General features: G+C 40.4%; 2 protein-coding genes and 1 long non-coding RNA gene across 3 annotated transcripts; 1 reads left to right on the top strand and 2 right to left on the bottom strand.

Moving 5' to 3' along the window:
- Nucleotides 1-332: 332 nt before the first annotated feature.
- On the bottom strand, nt 333-4709 carry LOC131880929 (uncharacterized). The gene is made up of 12 exons (XM_059227662.1): nt 4159-4709; nt 3734-3928; nt 3584-3672; nt 2957-3130; nt 2661-2860; nt 2293-2558; nt 1841-2205; nt 1444-1774; nt 1257-1388; nt 1060-1177; nt 834-988; nt 333-455 (listed from the first exon to the last, which is right to left on the bottom strand). The coding sequence occupies exons 1-12, from the start codon at nt 4536-4538 to the stop codon at nt 356-358; spliced, it is 2505 nt and encodes an 834-aa protein (XP_059083645.1). The 5' UTR covers nt 4539-4709; the 3' UTR covers nt 333-355.
- A 3826-nt stretch (nt 4710-8535) lies between these two features.
- LOC131880906 (calcipressin-2-like) lies at nt 8536-21463 on the top strand. The gene is made up of 5 exons (XM_059227639.1): nt 8536-8708; nt 8778-9131; nt 9862-10035; nt 20390-20558; nt 21260-21463. Exons 2-5 carry the CDS (start codon nt 8820-8822, stop codon nt 21439-21441), a joined length of 837 nt encoding a protein of 278 aa, XP_059083622.1. The 5' UTR covers nt 8536-8708; nt 8778-8819; the 3' UTR covers nt 21442-21463.
- Nucleotides 11129-13560, bottom strand: LOC131880907 (uncharacterized). Its single transcript, XR_009373306.1, has 2 exons — nt 13433-13560; nt 11129-13373 (listed from the first exon to the last, which is right to left on the bottom strand). It is a non-coding gene; the product is annotated as an uncharacterized LOC131880907 (long non-coding RNA).
- Nucleotides 21464-24294: the final 2831 nt, after the last annotated feature.

Genomic DNA, 24294 nt, shown 5'->3' with positions numbered 1-24294 from the left:
GTTCATTTTGCTTTAGCCGTGCGCCACCAAATTCTTTCCTCGCTGATATTGAAACAAAGCAAACAAGCACACGTATTTAATTCGAACAGTTCGAATGGGTGAAGCCCCCCCCCCACAACCTATTGATTAATAACGATTAGTTCTAAATATTCTAGGCCTTTATACTATCATTACTACTAGAGGACCATGATTGATTGAAACACTTAGTTTGGCAATGAGAGTGCCATTAACAATAATACATCAGGTCAAAAAGCCTTGGTGTGAACAGATGTTCCATTTTTTGTTTGACGAAGTTTTAAGCTGAGAATATAAATTAAAACTACTGAGACGGATTTTCTTTTCTGTGTTGATTTCACTAACTGTAGCATAGTAAAACCGTAAAGGCAACAAATATGATTGTTACTTGAGAAACAATGCTTTGGGCTGAGGCCAATCGGCACTTCAACATATCGAATCTAGAATGAAGAAATATTGTAGAAATTATTGTTGGAAGGCATTGTCAGAGTCGTGCTCTGGGGATCAAAACAAAATATCTATATCTATGGTTATTTATTGACATCCAGCAATAATATTTTGTTCGATTTAACTGGGTTATTCACCAGGTAGAGTGTGGATTGCTTGATAATTTTGCCAAATATTGTGGATCTTTCCTTAAAATCGTTTTTAAGAAAATATCGGGGTCAGAAAGTGACCTTTGAGGCACAATGTGACAGTTTTAATGAAAGTCTTGCTAATTTTAGATTTGCAAGCGGATGTGCTTTTCTATCATACGGAATGTAAAGTTGGCTTCTCTTATTGAAAGATTGTACTTTTAAGATGGTTTGGCTACTTACTTGGTTTCCCGGTCTTGAACCATTTTAACAAATTCAGCTTCCATTAACTGCCCATCATAATATGTAATTGGATCCTCGAAAGGATATTCGTATCCTTGGCGACACTCGCATTTGTACCCACCAGTTTCAAACCCACGACCCAAGATTGGAACGCACTAAAATGGGTAGGGGTCAAATTTACGTCAAATTAAACAGAATAAGAATGGGCTAGCCCACAGTTCCTTACATATGAGGATTTCTCGTCGCATTTATGAGTGTCCTTAAAATGATTTGGCACGTGATACTTGTCTGGGCATTGATCAATATCAAGCATTCTGATGTCCATGGAAACGGCCACCGACCCTCTAAAACAAATTCAAGTCATTATCAAAGCCCTTCTTACAAAACTTTTACTTAATTAATATGAAACTCTTTATTGCTTACTTGAATTCAATGCGGTTTCGAAGAGAGTCCCAACCAAAAAATGGGGAAGCATAAGTAATTTTCCACATGGGAACAAGTCCATCACAATCGAAATAAGGAGCTGTCCAATGCCCTTGATCCAGATTTGCAGCCCTTTAAAAAGGCAAATTAGCACACCAAAAGATGCCATTTAGTTCGTAGAGCTCACCTATAATACTCGGGAAAGTGCTCATATCTTCTGAGATAGATATCATCACCACGGTCTTGAGAACGGAAGAACATCTTCAACCAAAACTTTTCCAAATTGTCGTAGTAGTTAGACCATCGGGCCTTTAAAACCTTGTACCAATCTTGGTTGACATAGACTTCATTAGTTTTGTTCAATCTTGCAAGATCCTCCACAAAATATTTCCTGGTGTTCAGTTGCGTTTTATAGGCGTACGGAGCAAAGTAAGTTCGGTTGGGGAATTGGTTTTGATCCCAAAATATTCCAGCTGACCATACACGCGTATTTCCCATTACCATAGCTAGGGCTTCGCCTGGAAGACGATTCAAAATCTTTGTCATGATCAGTGCTTTTAAAACCGAGCGAATATATTCCTTACCTATCATTTGATCTTCGTTTAAGGGTTCGTCGACGACACGTGTACCGGGAAATACTTCTTTGGGATCAACGACTTGTAGGAAAGAAGAGATGAAATTGGCAGTTCGAACTGCCATCAAGGCTTCGTTTTTGAACTGAATCTCTGCTCCCCAAGAAATATCTCCCTTTAGATGAAGCTCTTCGTGAGTCCGGTCCCTACAGTTTTCCGGATTGACTTGCCAGATGAACTTTAAGATTTCGTCAACATTTGGTTTTCCCAAGGGACGATGAAATACGTTCAACGAGCTAGCAACTTCCTCAGAATAGTTTTGATATTCAAAATACTTTTCCAAGTATTGTGTACGGAGCCACGGCACAGATTTTTCCCTGAAAAATGAATTCAAGTCAAAAGTTTTTTGAAATAAGTAGCATCTTATCTAAAAGAAAAGAGTGTATGATGGTATGTACAATTACCATTGTTGCGGTAGCCTCTGAATGAACCCAATTGGGGAACAATCAAATCCGTTTTTGTATTGTGTTTCTGTAGCACGTTCTACAATCTCGCCCAAAAAAGGCCTTCGTACCACGTTCGGCAGTCTGTGTGATGGCCGACATCGGCATTGATATCCACCCCTTCGAAAACCATAGCCATGCAAAGGCTCGCATTCTGTTGTCCTCTGCTTACATTTGGCGGTGTTTGCAAATCGATTTGGTCCATCATTACCTCGACCTTTTGGACACTAGAAACAAATTGCATGCAATTAATCTGGACTGCTTGAATTCTCAGGTATGTCATATGGTTGGTCAATTAAATGTGCCCGGATTTTGTGGTGGTCTCTTACTTGATTGATATCTATCCGGTCAAAATTCAATTCCATAACAGAAACAGCAGTGTAAGAAGGATACTCTATATGACGAAATCGAGTGTGTCGTGGATATATATCGACAATTGGGACCACGGCAGCAAATTTCCACTCGTTACTGCGACCGCAATCAAAATAAGGTCTGGTCCACTTGACCGGTCCAGGACTTTCATCGGCCCCTGGAAGAAGACACATGCAATAACTTTGGGATCATCTTTCAGAAAGTTTTATCGCTCTTTTGCGGTTATTTCGAATAAAATCAAAAATATTTTTACCTCTTGGACCGTGAAATGAAAAAGTAGCGTTGGTGTTGTTGAAGTATCGAATCCGAACATCATAAACCGTCTTCGTATCGTGCAATTGCAAGATATGTGCGTTGTCGGGAAGCCACTTTTTATACCAATCATTTATCCGGTAGAAATTACTGGTGTAGTTTAGGCCATCATTTCCTATAGATGAGGAACGAATAATATTGTGCGGCAACAAAATAACGATCATCATTTGAAATCTAATCAATTAAAAATTCCAATCAAACCATTCCGCTTAAATATCTTAACCCTAGCCATCGGTCAGGAGCAAGTTTCATGAAACCACCATTCATCGCTGAAGTGGGGCCAATGAATGGCCGGCCGTCTTAACGAGTCCGTCTAACATAGCCCACTGTTCTCTTGTGCTAATTCTGATCGCCGTAGTTCGGAGGTTGTGGCGGTTGCTAAAGAGGCCATGTTGAGCGATACACACAACATTTCTTCTTTGGTTGTTTGTTTAAGTATCATTTGAGTGTGAATTATCTTTGCTATCGGACTTAATCCATCAATGCTAAACCAAATAGGTACCCTTTATATAATGTCTGGTCACCCAGTATTACGTATTCTTTTAAAAGTATAAGCTTTCATCCTTACCATTTGAAATCGCACCAAGGTCCTTGGTTATGAACATGTTCAGGGTTGAGATCCTTTCCAAATGTATTGGATCGTTGTAATCATCGGCTCTACAAAATGTGATTGAAGCATAAAATGTGCCATTGTGATCTTGTTCAACAATAAACATACCTGAATGTTCTTGGAGCAAAAAGGGGCATAGTTAGATTAAAAAATCCCCGATATGAGGGTGTGTAGGACATATTTGGGCTGAAGTATACCGCGGAAGCATTGATTTTTGGATTGGCTGAAACATCGGCCACGGTGGACAAAAAGTAGTACATCATGCCAGGATCGTAAGTGTCATTAATTGCCGGACGGTTGAACCTAGAAATTGGTATGGGTGCGTTTAACTCATTCGTTTCGTCAATATTCAAACAGCATTCACATTTATGCCTGAGTAAGAAATTTTAATGATGTGGCCTGGGGTATCATTCAAAATACATCACGTTTGTAGCAGACCCATGTTTCTACCCACTGAGTCGACGTGCAAGTTTTAATCAGTTGAACTTAGCTTGGCCCTTCCGAAATCAAAAGAACAAGTGAATCATCCAAACCTGGATTGGAGTATATATGAGAAGAAGAAGCTTCTGCTGAGAGCCATGTTGTGTAAATGGAGTAATGCCGTTCGATTTGGAAACACGGGATTGATATTAATCTCCTTAATATCGGGCAAATGGCTGACAGAATCAGCCGGCAATTTGAGATCCCCCACATGTTTGATGGCGCAATTGTCTTCATTCACAGAGTTGATTTTGCTTTGAATTTCATCGAAAGGATCTCTCCTTGGCCACAATGTCGATGAATCCAGTTGTAGAGGGTCAAGTTCCTCTTTTGAAACACCTTCGTTGTCCGTGGTTTGTGCATCTCCGCTCCACCTAGCCAAATCCGCGAGCAACAACACACTTAAAACGTTCTTCAAATGAAAGTAAAACATTTTCAAGGTAGTAACATTTTCTCACGAATTTCAAGTCACAGCTTTATTTCTTTGTGACCAAGAATCACAGAGCGGGATTCAAAAACAAACGACTACGCCCCTAGGTAGTACCAACTCTCCAGAGCGCACCCCATGCCTGTTTCTCTACCATCTAGTCAGTAGTAAAATTTGCTCATGGCTCATGCGGGCCCAGGACTTGAAGCAGGACTTGCGTACCTGTGCTACCTGGCGCCAACAAATTCAAACAACACAATTGACACACTCCGGTGTCTAGCCATAATGACCTATAACTATATGAAATCATGACCAAAATTTCTAGCAATGCTAAAAGCATGACTGATACAAGAATATTTAATATGAAACATTAAAATCATCTCAAAATGAGTGTGAAATTCCTAATACTTATTCCAAGTTGTCCTGTCACAGTATCTGGAACTTTTTCTTTACTTTTGCTGACAGTTGTTCAAATTGGTAACTATACATACATGTGTCCTTACTGACTTCTCTTCGGAGATTTCAACCACGCTCATATTGAGTGGAACACTTTGCAAGGGAGAGGATCTCTTGATGATATCATTTTCTTGGGTGCTCTCGTTAATTGATTCCCGAGTCAGCTTGTATGCATACCAACCTATATCGGAGGAAAATATATTGGAAATATGTTGAACCTCCTACTCTCATCCAATCCTGAAATGGTGTTATGGGTTTGAGAGAATTAAGGTGTCAGCGACGATTATGTTTTAACATGCAATTTGTAGTTATGAGCAGTTCATAACCTTCTTAGACGCATCCCGATAACTGCTTGCTCTCACAACCATATATATCAATCAAACGGGGAAGTATTTACGACATCACACTCGGGCAACAATAACCCAACTCAAATTTAAACGAAAAAGCAATGGTTTTGGGGGCCGCAACAGTGTAGGAAGCACTAGTGTCTATAAACGGTATGTCTAAATGTAATAAGGCCACTTAAAATGGGCTCATATAATACATTTGTTTAGTTTATTGCAAGATTGTTATGTGATTCAAGAGTAAATACAGGTAGCGCCGTCTACTTCATTATAAGTTTGGTGTTCTCTAACAATCAACATCTAATTAATTACAATTTACCTGAAATACAGATGACGATTCATTGCCCTTTTTTGAAGTCATTGCATGTTCATAAACAATTTGAAAAGCAATGCACTCAATCATTTTTCTTCTTTGGTTTGAAGTTCTCTGGTGGTTGATTTTTGATAACTTGCTGATTTTGTGGTTGCAAGTAAAAAGCGTTAGAAGTGTCATTAAAACACGCAGTGCGTAAAATAGATAAGAGAGGGCCTAGACAAGGAACAACAGAGGTGCAATTGGCAAAAAACGCCAAACATTTAGACTCTACTACTTGAAAAAGTTAGCATCAGGGGGGCGACAAAGGGGCTGCCTGTCTTAAATGTGTGCCAGTGCCTTTTTTCTGCTTATGTACTTTGGCGGTCAGACCCGGCCTTTACCAAGGCGTATTAAAAGCTAAATTAAATCAACGGAGCGGATAATCCCAAAAGGAAAATAATATATGAACTTTTTTTTAAATTAAGCTGCAATATGCTGAAAGTAAATTCTTTTGTTTATACGTAGGTTATTCTTCATGCTAGAGATTTCTTGACTTTCAAATCTTTAGCTAGTAGGTAGAGTCCTTCATGATCCTCATTTGCAACGAGAGAACGAAGCCCTCATTATCTTCATATGTTCCGTTTGAGCAAATTAGATGGGAATGCCTATTTGGTCAGGATGGTCAAATCTCTATCAATTTTCCGGTAAAATACCCAAACACATTTTGAGATTTTCCACCAAATAAGGAGTAAATAAGGGTACTCTAGCCACATAGACAACATACATGCCCAAAGAGAATGTAAAAGAATATAATTTTCAAAAACTTAATTAATGAAAATTGGGAGCTCATTTAGATAGCTCTTACTTGAAGATTATGATGCCATCTAGTAAACTGCTACTTAGTTAAATGGGACTTCAAGATCCATTTTTCATCGTTTTTAGCTCCAAAATGCCACAGTTGTATTTTAACAGATCTCTATATTTGTTTTTAGTTTTTTTTTTATGTTTTGAGACATGTAAGTTGTTTATGTGGCTTAGAATTCCACAAACAAGAAAACTAAATATACCTTTAAGTTTTTGCGTGTTAAAAATGTCAAAATGTGTCTGGTTTCTTTGTCAAAAATTTAAAGGGTATTTGAACCACTATGTGGCACTACAACTTGTTAACCTCTAAAGCGCCTTGTCCTGGTACAAAGCTTTGTCCCGGTAGTGCTCGATAAGAATATACTAGGAGAACAAGTTTAACGCGTTTCATTCGGCAAGCCAGCTATTGAATTAATGACATATGAAGAAAGAAATACAAAAACTGTGGTAGACGATAATATCATATGCGATTTTTCCTTCACAGGCTGTTGTAAAAGAAATACTATTGGCAAAATGTTCCATGTTAGCGTGGTAGAAGTGCAATTTGATATGCAATAGAAAGTCTATTATCACATCATCTTTGTTGCCGTTAATTGAAAATTATTCGGATGTGTGATTCTGTTAAGCTCGGGGATCACGGGGATATCTGGGGCACGTAATGCATTTAATAACAAAGACAAAATAAACGATGCGTCAATAATGCAATTTTCAGTAGAAGATTGATGATGTTTGGGAAATCATGCCAATACCTAACAAACATTTGTTCGAATCGTCGTGATGAAGTTCAATTGATCTGGCAAAGCATCCTTGATCATTGAAACGGGGCACTGACAGCATGGCAACCCTGTTAAGAAGTCACGTGCCTTAAGAGCAAACTAAGCATCCATGCCATGATCCATGCCTAATCCGTGATTTTTTTTTTTCGCCGAAATCATTCGGTAGGATTATTTTGTGAATAATTTTCTATTTTCAAAATGAAAATTTGATGCAATAAACCATTGAAAGAGTTTTTGAAACATGCAGTCAAAATTTTCGATGAGGATCAAAGGAAAAACAGTTTTAGCCTGGATATGGCGCAATATTTATTTTTGATAGCTAGCCATTCTATCATTGTATTTCTAAACACGTACTTGTCAGATTCTGGATGCGAATTGAACGTTTATTCCACCTCATAAGAAACGATCCTGGATTTTGGCTCATTTCACGTTTACAGATTGGCAGCACTGCCCTCCTTTCTCCAAAATACAATTGATCAGTGTTTCCAAACTCTTTGCCCTCGCGCTCATTCGCGCCATAACATTTTGTCCACGGCAGATGTTTCCCTTTGGTACTGAAGCTTCCTTGAAATCTGGTAAGATCTTGGTCTTCAAGTTATGATTAAAAAAGCAAGAGTTGTTCCCAAGATGTACATGATTGATGATATGATTGAGGGTCTCAAAAGAGACTGTTTCAGACAGGTTAAAGTGATGGCCTACAAAAAAATTAGGATAAAACCAAAACGCAAACCCCAACATTGAATTGCAGACCGATTGTCGATCGAAGGAAGCTTTTGCATGATGCGAGCCTACATGCAGTAATCCCGTTCTCAAAGTTTTCAAATTGCATTTGCAGGCGGCCAATTATCGAGCATGAACCACTCGAATAAGAATGACTGCATTTACTTATTTCAAGTTTCAAATTTTCTACCTTATTCTAGATTTTCATTCATTGAACGGTCTTCCTCCCAAAATTGGGCAAATCTAAGTCGGAGCAACTCTCAGTCCCTTTTCATAATATATCTATAAAACAAGAAATTCTCCGGTAAAAAAAGATTCGTTCAAAAGTTGTATTGTCCAATGCTTATTTATCTGACCTAATATGAGCTGATCCTTCGAAATTTATAGACTTTTTAGTCTTTAGTTTATAACTTCAATCGCCTCTCGTAGATTTGGTCAAATCCATTTATTGGGCCAGAGCTTCCAACCAACCGTGACGATGTATCGAATGAATAGCTATTTGGGATGACCTGAACGGTTCGAAAGATTCCAAATCTTCCCATCCAATGTGAGTGCATTCTTTTAGATAGATGTCCGTGAATCCGTATATGAAGACATGGCCAGGTATGTGCGTTATTGGCCTTTCACCCAAGGGAAGCACTAGCTGTCACCGAGACTGGACAGACTCTACATAGATCGAGGCTCCCTTTTGTGGGGACACACAGGAGACATTACCTCATATGTAAGTAACTTGTCGTCTTTGCACGGATTGGGTTCGGGTTTTGGCATTGGATTCTGATCTCTACGAAAGCGACGAAGAGGCGTGTGAGTGACAGTGGGCTTGAGCCTTGCGATGCGCCGGAAACCCGTTCAAGGTCCCGTGCACTCCATGGACCAGGACTCGGTGGAATCATTGGAAGACGAGGACAACTTTGTTCAGCCTCACGAGGATCATCCGGGTAGGGCGAGAAGTGGCGGCGAGGAAGAGGATGGCATGGGCTCCACTGCGTCCACCAATACCACGGATGAGAACTTGATGCGAGACCACTCGCTCTCTGGGTGGACGGATTCGCGATTGCACATCGTCAATCCCGATGAGAAGGCCTCCAAGTCTTTGATCATCACCAATGTGGACTCGGAGATTTTTGACAACCCCGTTGCTAAGGTGAACCGACTGACGCCTCCATCTGGTGGGCAAGTCTATATTGCTTTTTTAAAGATTGAAAAAAGTGTGACTATTGGGTTCACTAAACAGGGCCTGGGATGAAATGGCTTCAGTTTAGCTTACTGGTTTTGCTTGGAGAATTTTAGATTTTAAACTAATGGGGAAAAAGAGCAGAGAGCAATGCGCGATGAGTATAACACTAGCCCTTGAATATCATGATATCAACACAATAAAATGACGTGAGCCTCGCTGCTTGATCGCATAAACAGAGTGGATCTAGATTTGACGACCACCTAAAAAGCCCTGAATACTATTGTCAAACATACGATCAATGCAATCGGAGTCTTTCCAACATAACGTGTAAATTAAAGCATAGGAAGGATCAGTTGTCCGACCGCAAGATTTGCAATTGAGGTGTCGTTTGTGACGAGAGTGAACGGAGAGCAAATCAAGTATCTTTCAATGCAACTTAGTAACTTTGCTGGGTTGGAGTTCACCGATTTTATAAAGTACAATTGCACATTTGAACCTACAGTTAGTGTTGGAAGGGAGTCATTAGTATGCTATGCTCCTTTTATGAGACATAGATCAAGTATTCTGACTATTTTCTTCTTTAGATCAGATGCAGGCTGTTTTCTGATTTGCTAATATTTGTTTGCTTCTCGACGACAGATACTTCATAACACCCTTTTTCATTGAAATAATACTTTTTTTTTTCTTCTCTTTGTAGGAAATGTTCGAAAAGTTGTTCACGGAGTATGATGATGATGTCATATTTCATTATTTAAAAAGCTTCGGACGCGTTAGGATCGATCTATCTTCAGCCAAAGCAGCTTCCAACGCTAAAGAAAGATCACATAATCTCGTTATTTGTGGAAAAGTTATCAATTGCTATTTCCTCCAAGTAAGATTATTCTTTGCCTTTACTTTTCTCACATATACATACAGTACCAGATGCATTTAATGAATCTCTAAAGAGAAGTGGCTTTTTGCGACTCAGAGAGCAAGGTTTAGCTTATTTAATAACCTCATAATTACATAAACCCAAAGGTAACTGTATGTAATACGTTAACAAAATGAAAGAGCCAAATCTAGGCGTAAAAGATCGAGTTACAGAATCATCCTTTTATCTTTTTTGTTTGTTACGAAGTCAGATGACGGCTTTCTCGCTCGGCCAGTCATCTGATGATGAGTGTCCCAATTGAGAGATATTCTCACTTCGTTGTCACAGCTAACATTAATTATTGTCACCCTCGAGCTGACCGCAGCTTCGTCCATTTAAACCGTTAAAGCAGCAACTTATGCTGGAATTCAAATACTGTAAAGAAGCTTGGACTCGGATGGTTTAGGATTCGCTAATTGGAGAGAGTATCATTTTTTTTCATGTAGGAATTTGCTCCTCCGCCAATATTTGCCGTTACATTTTCAAGTAGTCCGCAATTTCACTTATTTATTCTTCATTACTATCGGATAATTGTATTTTGGTTATTTAATGCTCTTGTCCGATAATATTTTCGAAAAATTGTGTTCCTAGCGACTGCAAAGTCATTTTTGCTAACGGCTTGTTTCGATACATATTGCCGTTACGGTTTTCACATGGCATATTGTCGACAAAATTACCACATATTTGAGTTGGAACCTGCTCCAATTTTCTGCGATGGGTTCTTGGTGAATTGGGCGTAACCATCCAGCTCAAAATTGAGCGTGACCAAACTAAGATAATTACGAGCATTTTTTTTACAATCCGCCATTTTTTTAACAGGCCCGATCTAATAAGTATGCTCCTTAAGTTTCAGAAAGATAATGCGCAACCCCTCATTTTCGTTTATAATGAATGTTTATTATGAGTAAAAGACAAAGTTCTTTTTCAATGCATAAACTGGTCGGGCATCTAGTCTGGAATAGACATAAGTGATTAAAATGCTGAAGGAACAAACATGAGACCATAAAGGAGTGATAATAAGTATTGCTATGCAGGGAAATTTGAGTTGTTTGGGCACAACCCTCTTCTCCTCGACCAGAGTCAGGTGAGAAAAAACGAACACGTCGGACCAGGTCAATCATCCTCGAAAATCATGGCCGCGGCTGCACGAGAAATACGGCTTTGGTAACTCTGTGCTACTAGTGACAAAAAGTGGCCCCATTTCTGTAATGAAATTAGTAATTCTCATTGAGGGAACAGTGTGCTGTTGCGAGGCTGCATGGATGTTGGTATAATCCAAATGATCTCGCAGTACTTGGATGTGACCGAGGAGGAACCGATTGTGGAAGTGTTGAGTAAGTTTAACAAAATCTGGCCAAGTCTTTGAATATTGTCAGGAGAAGACATGCTTTCAACGCGCTGCAGCAGAAGCAAGGGGAGAATTTTTGCGAGCGACATGTTTATGTTTGTCTTAGTTGGGCAGAAGTTTCTACTTCTCGCCTAATCTTGGCTGTGAATAGCCAAGATTTGCAGAGCGAACTTTTGTGTATGGACAATACAAGTCGGTCCGAAGTCAAGGTGCCAATCTGGTTGCCCTCCAGGGTAGATCGGTTGTCAATATCGGTTGCAAATTTCGACGTGCAATATGAGGAAACAAGTCAAACAACGTGATAGTAAAATCCGATAGTCGTGGAAATCCTGCTACTGGGTTCAAGCCGTCCAATAGAGGTGGTTTTAACAAGCACGTAGATCATGGTTGTCCTGCCAACGATCAATTGTATTATGCATGTGGCAAAGAAGGCCAGTTCCAAACAATGTGTCTTGGATAGAAGGTGTGTCGGTGAGGAGTGTCCAAGCGTAAAACGCCTCCTCAACCGCGATTGTCAGTGCTCTTGCTTTGTCAGGAGTTAGGTTTTAAGACTGTAGATACCAGATACTGGAGCCACGGACTGTATTTTCCCGTTGTGTCTCTGAGATCATGGAGTCCTCTACAAGGGCAGTGATTGAGGTTGCCATGGTGCTGGATTCATTTGTGATGGATTGGTTGAGCTTGAATTGACATAGTTGCATTACCACACCTCCATTACTGCTTATATGAGTCAGGACACAAATGTTGCACTTTTGAGCTGGTCCGCCATGATCCTTCTGAGGATGATTCCTCGTTTATTCTCTTGTTCTGAAAACGACGCCGCTATGTACGGGATGTGGTCAAAGTGGTCAGTTCGACCGTTCTTCCATCTGTGCCAGCTCCAAAGGAGGTGGAGGCAACCAGAGATTCCCTCATGAACGAATTTAAGGCAATGAAAGAACCTCCCATAGAAATTCAACTTAAAGACATGGAAGATATAAACTGTTTGTTTGCACGACGGCAAGAGCCATCCCCGTATGCTTTTCGAGATGAGACGAAAGCCGAATTGGACCGCATGAATACAATGAAAATCATTGAGGATGGCAATAATGAACCATCACCATGGGATGCACCTTTGTTGGTGGTGACGGAGTCAGATTAGTCGTTGACTACAAAAAGCTGATCAAACATTCCGTATTCCAATTAAAATGTTGACCAATGTGTCAAGTTTACAAGATCTTGGATTTGCTCTTATGCAAGACCACGGATATGGAGCAGAACGGTGTTGAAAGATGGTGCAATGTCGTTCCCCTTTGTACCCAACACGGAGTCCAGATATGCTGTTTGTGAGTTGGAGCTGTTGGCCATTGTTTGGACCATCCACCAATGTTGTTTGTACTTCTTGCGGCCTAGAAATTTGTGGTGGTTACCAACCACATGCCTTTGATCCCTATAATGAATGGATTCTCACTTGATGCTGTTGAGAACCCTTCCCTTCAATGTCTGAAGGAGAAATGGGATCAGTACTTGCTTATGTTGGAATAGTTCAAAGGCAAAACCCATGGAATTGCAGATGCATTGATGCATTCCCCGTCAAAGATCCCGTGAGAGGGGATGAAGGAAGTGGGAATAATGAGGACATTGGACCAGACGGTACATGTGCGCGGCATGATTGTCAGTTCCATTCAGATGAGCAATGTGGATGCTGCTCCTGCACTTGACCTCAAGACGACCGGCCAAGAGGATCCAACCTATTTGGCACTGGAAGATGCCCGTCTGGACGCTTCAATGTCCAGGAGTCACTTGCATCGTCCAGTGAGACAGACTCACGGTTGAGGATGAATTGGTCCTGGTTGATTGCCAGAGGACAGTTGTTCTCGCCTTGGCGCGTAGAGAAGTGCTCCGCCTTTTGTAGCTTCCGAATCAGGCGTGACCTGCACTTTCAACCATGCCCTTGCTCTTTTCTTTTGGCCTGGAATGGGGAACGATTGTGACTTGTGGAAATATGTGACCTCTGCCAATTATACCAACCTTCATTGGGCCAAGAGACAATGAAGTCCGATCCACCTGCAAAACGCCCCTTAGAGTCTGTGAGTGTCGATTTATTTGAATATGGTAGTCGATGCTTCCTAGCCCTTTGGACGTTTTTGTCAGGACGCCAAATTCAAGAGAGGTTGGGTTATTGGTCAAACGTGTGTTTGCAAACTACGGAATCCCAGTCAATCTTCAAACAGATGGCAGACTACAGTTTCTGTCCGCCAAATTCCCAAATGTTGGAGTGGAGGAATATACCTCAAGAGGTTCGATGCTGGAGCCTATACCAGAAGAACCCGAATTCTCATCACCAAGACAAAGCTGAAGAAAAAAAACGAACTGTTTATTTCACCATGTGATTTTATTAAATGATATCTATTGGAGTTGGAGAGACAATGTATTTGAATTGTATTACATGTCTGTTTCCCGCCATCACTTTCAGACCTTCCCAAACTCAGACTCATTCATGTTCAATAGACTGCTAACTGAAGAAAAAAATCCACTTCTACAAACCCAACTTGTTACATTTGCCAACAAAGCACCTCCTGAATTAGGACCCCTTGGGAATCCTCGCCACTTGGGCATCAGCACCACTTAAGCATCAGCACCCTTTGGGGATCAGCACCCTTTGGGGGATCATACCCTTTGGGGGATCATACCCTTTGGGGGATCATACCCTTTGGGGAATCGTACCCTTTGGGGGATCATATCCTTTGGGGGATCGTACCCTTTTGGGGATCATATCCTTTGGGGTTCATACCCTTTGGGGTATCGTACCCTTTTGGGGATTATACCCTTTGGGCAACCAGCACTCTTTGGGCAACCAGCACTCTTTGGGCAACCAGCATCCCTTGGGGGATCAACACCTTTTGGGATCAGCACCTTTGGGCAATCAGCGTCCTTAGGGAGATTAGCACCCTTCCAGCCATAAGCACTCTTTGGGCGATCAGCACCCTTTTTGGTAATCAGCATCCTTAGAGATATTGTCACCCTTTAAGGTAGCCATTGCTTCCTGCCGTGTGGACGTGCACAAGTTGAGAAATGAGACCAAAATGAACATATTGCTTGTGTAGCAAATGCCAGCAGTTGGCCCTTACATGATCCTAATTGGGGTGTTGAAGGCTTGCATCAGGACTGTGGTGGCTTTCCAAGCTGTCTTGAGCTAAACAGCATGCCACCTCACTGGACTCTGGGAACTCGCCATGCTAATTCGCCATATTGGTGACTCAGTTTTTCTTTTTCGACATTAGTGACTGACAATTTTGAACCAAGTGCATATGCAGGAACCACAACAGGGCATGACGATCCTTATTCAACTTTGATGGATAATTTGTTAAAGGTATTTTCTCCTAAGCCGTCTCAACGCGTGAGTGCCTTTTTGGATGTTGTCCCGGAATCCATGTCCATAGTGGAGAATTATGCTTATTTGAGATCTCTTCTGGACGATGCGAAATACGTAACAGAGTATCTTTGGCAAGAAAAATTACTGCGCATTTTTCGGGCATCTTCAGCCACACGCTCAATTTTCTTTTTATTTTTCTTATTTTTTGCGGACTTCCTTACCGCTGTCGGGATTGGAATCCCAGCAGTTCAAGACGAGAGGATTATTCATTTTACTTGACTTTAATTTATATATATTATTTGATCGACCAACGAATTAGAATTGGCTGATCTGGCTAATCCTTGAATATAAGGTTGATCCGGAATTTTAATAAAAAACTTATCCAAGTCTGACTTAAATCCTGCTATTGGATCAACCCCTACATAAGCCCTACGCATAGTTGAGGGCAGCAAATTGAACAATTAAGGAGCCCGAGAAAGAAGAGAATTGGACTTCATTGTTTTAACTAGCCTGGATTCTCGAGGGCTTGAAGGTGCTCTAAAAACGAACGTAAAGCTTCTACGGTCACTACAATTGACCCTAAATCCTGGGTTGAGACAAAGCTCATGAATGCTTTTGAAAACGTGCAATATCAGATACCTTTCGTACCTTCTTTGAGTACTGAACAATCCCAACCTTTCTAACCTCTCCCAATACAAGAGCTCTCTCATATCATCAATGTTCCTAGAAAAACATCTTTGGACCTGCTTGAGCTTTTGCAAACCTGCTGAACTAATTGGAGTCCAAATGGGAGAGGCATATTCAAGATGCGGCTGAACAATCAACTTGTACAGAGTTAGCATCGTGATACTATCTTTGGACTTAAATGTGCGATATATCCTACCACATGTTTGAAAAGCCTTACAACTGGATATCCTCATCGAAATTTCCATTATCTTGGAGGACTACACCTAAATCCTTCATGGATGAGACCTGCTCAATGTCCTTACCTTCATCATCTAATAGTGGAGTGGCTAATGGCGTCGACCCAAAGGTCATTGAGCGAAATTTCATTCCATTCAGTGCCATGTTACTCGCAGCAACCCAGGAATAAATTTGGTCTAGGATCTCTGCTAGACAACCGGAATCCTGACCATTCCTACCAACTACCAATTTTGAATCATCAGCATAAGAAGAGATACTGACATTACTACTACCAAGCTTCTGAAGCGGAGCAATGAAGATAATGAAAAGGAGAGGACCCAAAATGGAGCCCTGAGGGACACCCAACTTAACATCATGTACGTCACTAAGGGATCCCTCAACCTTAACTAATTGTTTCCTATCACAAATGAAACTTCTTAGCCAATTGAGAACCTTGCCTTGGATCCCAATCTCATGGAGCCTGTTAACTAAAAAGCCATGATCTACCTTGTCAAAGGCCTTGGCAAAGTTGAGATAAACTACATCGACTGATTCATGGCTCTCCAGTCCCTCAATAACCTGCTCTATATGTTCAATCAGTTGGGTAACCGTGCTAAAATGTGCTCGGAACTCATGCTGTCTAGGAGGAAGGACTTCATGGATATCAAGAAATTCAACAAGTTTGAACTTTATGATCTTCTCAAACACCTTCGCAATATTCGAAGTGAGAGAAATCGGCCTTTAGTTACTGGGGAGTGACTTATCTTCCCCTTTGAAAATTGGAAACACATGAGCTACCTTCAGAGAAGAGGGGAACTTGCCTTGGTCCAAGATGCAACGCATCAAGTACGAGAAAACAGGAGCAAGAACCAGTGAGCATCTCATCAGAAACTGAGATGTCACACCATCAGGGCCAGGGGAGCTCGAGAGTCTCAAGTCCCTGATGGCCTCTAAAGCATCCTGATCTATGACTACGAGATCATCTAATTGCTCAACTTGACAAGCCTTGCCAGTCCCAACAAACTTATCAATAGGGCAATGGACTGTTGCTCCTAAACTCAGTGGAGTTGAAATCACACTAAAGAACTGATCTCCAAGTATGTTGGCCATAGTCTCTGCATTGTCTATGGCTTTCCCATCGACCTTAAAAGGCCCTACAGGGTGTTTGATCTTTCTCTTAGAGTTTGCGTAAGAGAAAAAAGCCTTCGGATTCGACCTCACCTCTTGAACAACTCTACTTTCCTTGTGCAACTGATCTGTCTCAATGGAGGCCTTAATTCTACCTTGGATTAAATCCAACTTTCTTTGAAGGCTAGCCACAACTACTGGATTCAAATTGCTCTGGAGCCTTTTTGCTAGTTTGCAACTCTTTTTGAACAAATGCTTCCTATACTTCGGAATTTTAGAATGTGCCCCGCCCTGTGGAACACATTCAGAGATTGCTAGAGTGGAACAGACGTCCTCAAAAACTAGAATCATTTTGTCTAAGGCTACAGCGACGGACGATTCCTTTTTCAGCATTGAAATGAGATCAAGCTCCGCTAACCTTTCTATAACCAACGGCCAATGTTCATCTTTGAACTTGAGCTAAGCCAGACCGACCTTTTTGGCCGGTCTTACTCTAAAGCACGCCGGCTTTTGAGTAATGATCGACCCTATCGACCCCAATTAAATCTTCCGTGGATTCAAAGTTGATCTTCTTTACTGATTATTGGTCAAATACCCGTTTTCTTGTGAATTTTGATGCATCTATTTCTTTGATTCCGAGTGCATGTTGATCTTCGGGGTTAGTTGGTCCCACGGAATGTTCAATCAATCTTGTTAATGCCAGTGGCTCCGGAATAATTTCATACGGCATTGTGGAGAGGAATATTGACATTGGTTTGTGTTCTCTCTTCAATTGGTATTTACTTAAGCGGATGTATCATCGCCTATTTTAGGGGCAGGCTTTCTACGCCGCCACTGTTTGTTAGTGGATATTAATAACAAACGTTTGGTGACTGTCCCTTGTAACGCCTCTGCTGCCATGGGAGATTGGTGATTGTCGAGATTTAGTTGGAATTCACGAAGCGTCATCCGGTGATTTATGCCTGTTTATGCTGCTTATTGGCCATTTTATGCCTCTTTTGAAGCCTTCGTTTTCTACGGCTTTTGCAAGCCACAGCATTTGTCACTACAGTACATTCAAACTAAGGGCCCCCATATTTCTCGCGACCGAGGCAGTTGCTGGCAAACAAATTGGATATTGCAAAGACTGAGTTTGACAAAACTTATGGCTTTGTGAATCATTCAATCACATTCGTCGAATTATACCTCTCCTCTGCACATGGTTCCAGAGAGTAGCGGGTCGTGGAGAAAATGTGGAGATTATCCTCTTTTAAATGACCGTACCTTACCAGATCGTTATCCAATGCCTCACAATCATAGTTCCTCATCTCGGTTGGCGAGAACTCGTGTGTTCTCGAAGATTGAGGTAGTCTAGGCATATAATCAAATTCCTATGGATGAAGAAGATCGATACAAAACGGACACAACACCTTTCGGCCTTTTTGAATATTTGAGGATGCCTTTTGAATTAAGAAACTGTGGCCAAAAATTTCAGCGATTCAATGATGAAGTGACTCGGGGGATTAGATGGAGTATTCGCTTATGTTATTGATATTCATGTTGCCTTTTCTACAATATGTAATCACGAAAATGATTTGAAGTATGTGTTTTGTCGCTTGGGATCGTATGGACTTATTGTCAGCAACGAAAAGTGTGTCTTTAATGCAAGGGAACTCTCTTTTCTTGGTAAAAAAAAGTATCAGCTATGGTTATTAAATCTCTCCCTGGCTGCGAGGAAACCAAAATTGAGTACCCAGCACCTGAAAAAATTTGCCAGGCTTGTTCAATTAATATCATCGCTTTATTTCCCAGCATTCGCAGCTTGTTTCAATCCACAACACCCTTTGTTTGGACATCACAACATCAGTCCGTTTTTCTGACCCTGACTCTCAAGGTTTTACTCTCCAGGTTTTACTCTCCAGGTTTTACTCTCCAGGCAAGCGTGTTGGCTTTCTAAGAACCGGATTCACATTTGGCCGTGCCAACAGAAAATGCGTCAGACTCCGATTTGAGTGTTGTGTTGACAGAACAATCCAATGCTCGATGGGAGCCTCTAGCCTTCTTCTCTTGTGCTTTGTCAAAGACAAAGGCCGGATATAACGCGTTCAACCGAGAGCTGTTAGCTGTGAAATAGGCTACGTTAATTTTTTGCACTTTTGTTGAAGGACCTGATTTTAAAGTGTTCACGGATCACCGACCGTTAATTTCGGTAATTCATTCCAAAGGACTTTCATTCAGTGATCTTCAGGCCCTTCATTTTCTCTTATCTTTACCGGAACATTCCATTTTGTGCAACATATCCACAGGGACACCTCGCCCAGTGGTCCTTCGGACGTGGGCAACTCTTATCATGAATATTTTTCACAATTTGAGCCTTGGGGTCATTCAAGCAACTTCTTGAAGTGTACAAGCTGAGAAGGTACGAAAGGTATCTGGTACTGTACGTCCTCAAAAGCATCCATGAGCTTTGTCCCAACCCAGGATTTAGGGTCAATTCTAGTGACCGCAGAGGCTAAATGTGCGTTTAGAGAGCACCTTCAAGCCCTCAAGAATCCAGGCTAGTCAAAACAATGAAGTCCACTTCTCTCCTTTCTCGGGCTCCTTCATGGTTTAATTTGCTTCCCTCTAATTTTCGTAGGGAATACTTAGGCCTTGTTGATCCGGTTGCATCTTTCGAGTCAGACTTGGACATTTTTTTAGATAGCATTCCAGATCAACCCAATATATAAGGACTTGCTTGGTCTGCCAACTCAAATTCGTTGGTAGACCAAATATCATATAAAGATTGAAAGGTAATAAATAGACGAATTATGCTGCCTTTCATTTAAATGGTACTGGGGATTACATTCCCTGCAGCGGTTAGAAAAGCCTGTGAAAAACCAAAAAAAAAAAAAATATTCGCGATTTTGATCTTTTTCATAATTGATAACCTTTTTGGCTCTTAATCAAAGACTATATAGCGAAACATTGAGCTATCTCAGGACCTTGAAGTACAGACTTTCTAAACTTGAATCGGTAGGACGTTTGTGGTTGAAGGCCATTCTTAGACTTCTTTTGATATTTCTGAGCTAGTTCTCATTGATTGCCGTATTTGTACATGTCAATGGGCAAAGAAATGCAATCCCCGGCACTATCAAAATATAAGATTGTACTCGGTCCTCCAAATGCTGCCACTAAAAAATTTATACGATAGTTTTCTACAAACAAATTTGAGTTGATAGACCGGATTAGCCCTTGAATGTAGGGTCGATGGCGAATTTTGGTCAACAGGCAGGCTGTCTTTTTGTACAATGTCTGAATTCTGAACAGTTGGGTTTGCTGTTATTTGGTGCGAAGAACAGGTATTTTCTTTATTTTTGGAACCCTCTGTGAGTCTGGTTTGTCAATATTTGCTTGGTTGTAAGCAACGAAGCTTCAAAATCGGGCTCAGTATATAATTTAGCTCTTTTCTTTTGAATGGTTATGAAAAGTTCAGTATTCATGTTATTGATGTTCATACGTTGTTTGAAATTACTACCTAAACGATCGGTGTCCTCAAACCTTTTGATCAAATATGATTACATGATTTTTTAGATGATTTTTTACATTTGTTTTAATCCTAGGTCTTTTGTCCATTCCCATTGGGGGATCCTTTCCTTCACGTCCCGCCATTGGAGAAGCAATTTTTAATATCCCCACCAGCAAGCCCTCCTGTCGGATGGGAACAACCAAAGGAAGACAAACCTATTGTTAATTATGACCTCCTTACGGCGATGGCTGAATTAGGTCCAGGTTTGTGAATAAGTTATCTTTTACTAGATAGATGTAAGCCAATGAGGTCTTAAGGGGTAGCAACTTCGGTTACTACTCTCAAACCATTATTTTATGGAACACCTAAATTACGCTATTTGTACCTATTGGTTTTCTTAACCCCTCTTAAACCTTTTCACATTTTGCACCATCCCGCGCCATTTGAAAATATATTATTTAACTATTCATAATTATATGTATTGGCAAATGTATTTTTTCTGATGAAATTACTTAATGCGACAAGCTTTGAATTAGAATTTAAGTTTTCTGGAGTGATTAATAAGGCTGAACACAAGTTAAAGTGAAGAGTTGTTACTGCAAGGAAAGATAGTTTGACAATCATCTGGAATTTACCCTCAACGGCAAAGCAAGTTATTTTTCCGACATATAGAGATCAGAAACTAGTGTGGAAAGAGCATGATGAAATTGATAGTTTATGTCCATTTCTTACATTTTGCTGTCATTTCTTTGCCGATGCAGCAAATTTCGTTTGTCACTTTTTGGGTCATTTGCTGTTTTAGTCAATTTTAATTGTCATTTTTAATTGCCATTTTTAATTGCCATTTTTAAGCTGAAAAGACATTACATGTTCAAGAAATCTGGTCCTTCTTTTTTCAAACGAGGATGTGTCTGTTTGCTTTGCAACTCTTTGCAGCTATCTGTCAACATTTGATCATTTTTAGGTCAAAGACATGAGCTCCATCCCAAAAAAGAAGTGAAGTTGTTGGGAAAAAGTGTTTCTACGCCATCAATCGTGGTTCATATCGCAGAAGATGAGGCTCTTGAGGCAAATTCTCCCGGTGCCATGTTTTCTAGAAAAATTACTCAGACTAGATGTCCCAATCGGCAAAATTCCCTGAAATAAACGTCACTTTTTGTTAATTTTATCATAACCTATAATCCAGACTCAGTATTTGTCTCATATCAAGTCCAATTCAGATTCAATTGGCTCTTCTATTTGTTATTCAAATGGGTTTGCTCAACGACTTCAATGACCTTAAGTTATGACCGATACGAGGTAAAGCATGCCTAATTAATCAAATAGTGTAAAAAACGCTTTCAAAAAAACCACGTTGACGTTTCAATGGTTGTTACTTTTGGACCGATCAAGTCAGCTTTGGGACAAGTTTCAATTTCAATTTCAATTTCATTTAAAGAACAATTGCTCTAACAAACACCAGAACAGATAGAGAAAGCCAGAACACCAAAGGCTGCGCCCGTGTGCCTCAGTCAACGCTCCCAACCATCATTGGCGTAGGGCCACAGGAGACATTGACAGTCAAGCTTGTCCTTCTTCAACCAAAAAGATAAAATCTAAAGACTTCCTGGAGGAGATGAAGTCCAAAACTAAATTGAGACCATCAAGGTCCCGGAGCGCAATCAACACCTGGGGATGAAAAGCTAACCCTACCACCGCCGCCAGTTGATGACCGAGGCCATGAGGACATAGAAGATCATATTAGCGACAACGATTTTGAGGAAAGGGGCTGCGGAAAGGCTCATCCAAAAGCTGAGAACTTAAGTAGCTTTCGTAGACTTTAAGAAGGCTTTTGATTTCATCAATCGCCAAAAACTTTTCAATTGACTTTTTCATTGGAGAATCCGCTGGTCTTTGTTCGTCTTCTTCACCATTTGCTTCAGAACTCAACGCTTTTTGTGAAATCGGGTACTCTAGTTTAAAATAGCTTTTTCCCCAACAACGGAGTCGTTCAGGGGGATCTGAGTCAGATTACTTGAGCGCAGCCCAAAGTCGTTTTGGTTTGTATTCTCTCTTCCCGTACTCCCGCAAACAAGTTTAATGCTCTAAAGCCAAAATGATTAGAAGGTTTCGACCAAGAACGCGAAAGCAACAGCTCGATCCTAAATTCCTTTTCATTCTCCTCTCCCTCCTCTCGATGCGGACAAACAAACGAAGAAATGCAAGAAAACTCTCTGAAATGCCTGATTATAACAAGGTGTTTTTCGCTGAACAACTTATTGCTGATCTATTCTAACGCCATAAATACACCAACCACCCTTCCGAGAGACTTTTCAAATCCTATTAGGGTACAATTACAATCACTTTTGACATCCAAATAGGGATACACAAAGAGCTATATATTGTATACTTGTAGCATATCAGCGACTTCTGATCATTTTCATCTTTTTCTATTCAATTGTGCTAAAATAGCTAAGAAATCGATATTGTTTAAGTTAGTCACCCAAAAACTTTTCAAACTGTGCTTTTCCTACTTTTTGTTGGAAATGATGATGGCCAAAGTGTTGACGCGCTATCAACTACACAGTAAACAATCTCCTGCAAGATGATTATTTACATGTCATAATTGTTTGGAATTTTACCCATAGATAATTTGAAACATCTCCCAGAAGAGGTGATGACTTATTCATTGTCTCACAGTAATTGGGCAATAAGTTGGTCATTTAATAATCTCTTGATTAATTCTGGCATCTTAGAGCGTATTCTCTCGTTTTTACATTTGTTTGTCCCCACCTAGACAAAGTAGAGGACGTTTCCTCTGCTCAAAAAAAAGGACAATTGTTTTTCAAACGCCAAACTCGTTCTCAGATGAAGGCCGAACGTCGATCGTAATAAGAGTCGAACAAGACAACTCTTCGTCGATCTTTCTAGATGACCAACTTCATGCCATTTTAGAAGTTGCATTATATTTTGTTGTAATTGCGTGGCACAGTAAGCGTCATTTTCGAAGAAGCTGAGGCACAATAAGTAAGACGCTGCTTTTTGGGACGTTTTCAAGGTACAATAAGTTGTCACGCTCCGCCTAATGATGTTTAAACTTGGAACATTTCGTATTTATTCACCCAACTTTCCCTTCAAACCGCTTGCTCCCTCTCGCATCAGGCAATATGTTAACAAACGGCAAATAGTTAAATCCACCCTAAGATCTCTTGTAAGATATCATATCTTAGACATATCCTAAGATCGTGATCGGGAATAGCCCGTCTTTTTTTGGTTCATTCCTACCCACATTTGAGTTCGTACTCAACTTGGAGATTCATGTTATTGCAATGACGCTCAAGTGAAGGGCTCGCAAATTGTAGAATTGGTCTACAATTACAAGTTTTGTTGTCGTGTTTTTAAGTTTGCGTTTTTCAAGACCAAGGAAATTTATTTCTTCCAAAAACGTTACATCCAACCATCCAACCATGATCTTACTTAAGAAAACGACATTTTGACAAAGATCATTCGAGGTTGCACGTTCAGGAAAATATTGCTCCGTGAGCAAGGCTCTGCAAGAAAAAAGTGAATGCTCCTGGAGTCATCAATGCAAAAACATGTAAAAAGGTCATGGAAATGATGATATCGAGGTTAATGCCATAACTATCCGATGGTTCACTTTTGTCTCATATTTTGTAGATTTCATTATCAAAATATGGTAGTCCATTAGAGGTCAAGATGACCGACAGATAAACATTAATTGCCGCATTCATGAAACAACAAGAGTAAAAGAATAGACTTTGCCTTTCCACCGATAATCAGGATAATATTGCAGAATATTTGTGTAAGAAACAAGAGAAAGATCCGTAGGAAAGTAGATTATGTGCGAGATGAAATATGGTAATATTGGGAATAAAGTTGGCGCTATGTAAATGAGATAATGCGGTCGCCCTATGTTTGATTAACTCGCAGCCTTTGCCAAGAAGCATGAACTTGCAGGTACTGATGCAAGGGATAAACAAGGAAAATCAAATTTGAAGT

This window comes from Tigriopus californicus, chromosome 5, assembly GCF_007210705.1.
Source record: "Tigriopus californicus strain San Diego chromosome 5, Tcal_SD_v2.1, whole genome shotgun sequence".
Lineage (NCBI taxonomy): Eukaryota > Metazoa > Arthropoda > Copepoda > Harpacticoida > Harpacticidae > Tigriopus > Tigriopus californicus.
The sequence above is the reverse complement of the archived record's forward strand: the minus strand, read 5'-3'. Positions and strand labels throughout refer to the sequence as shown.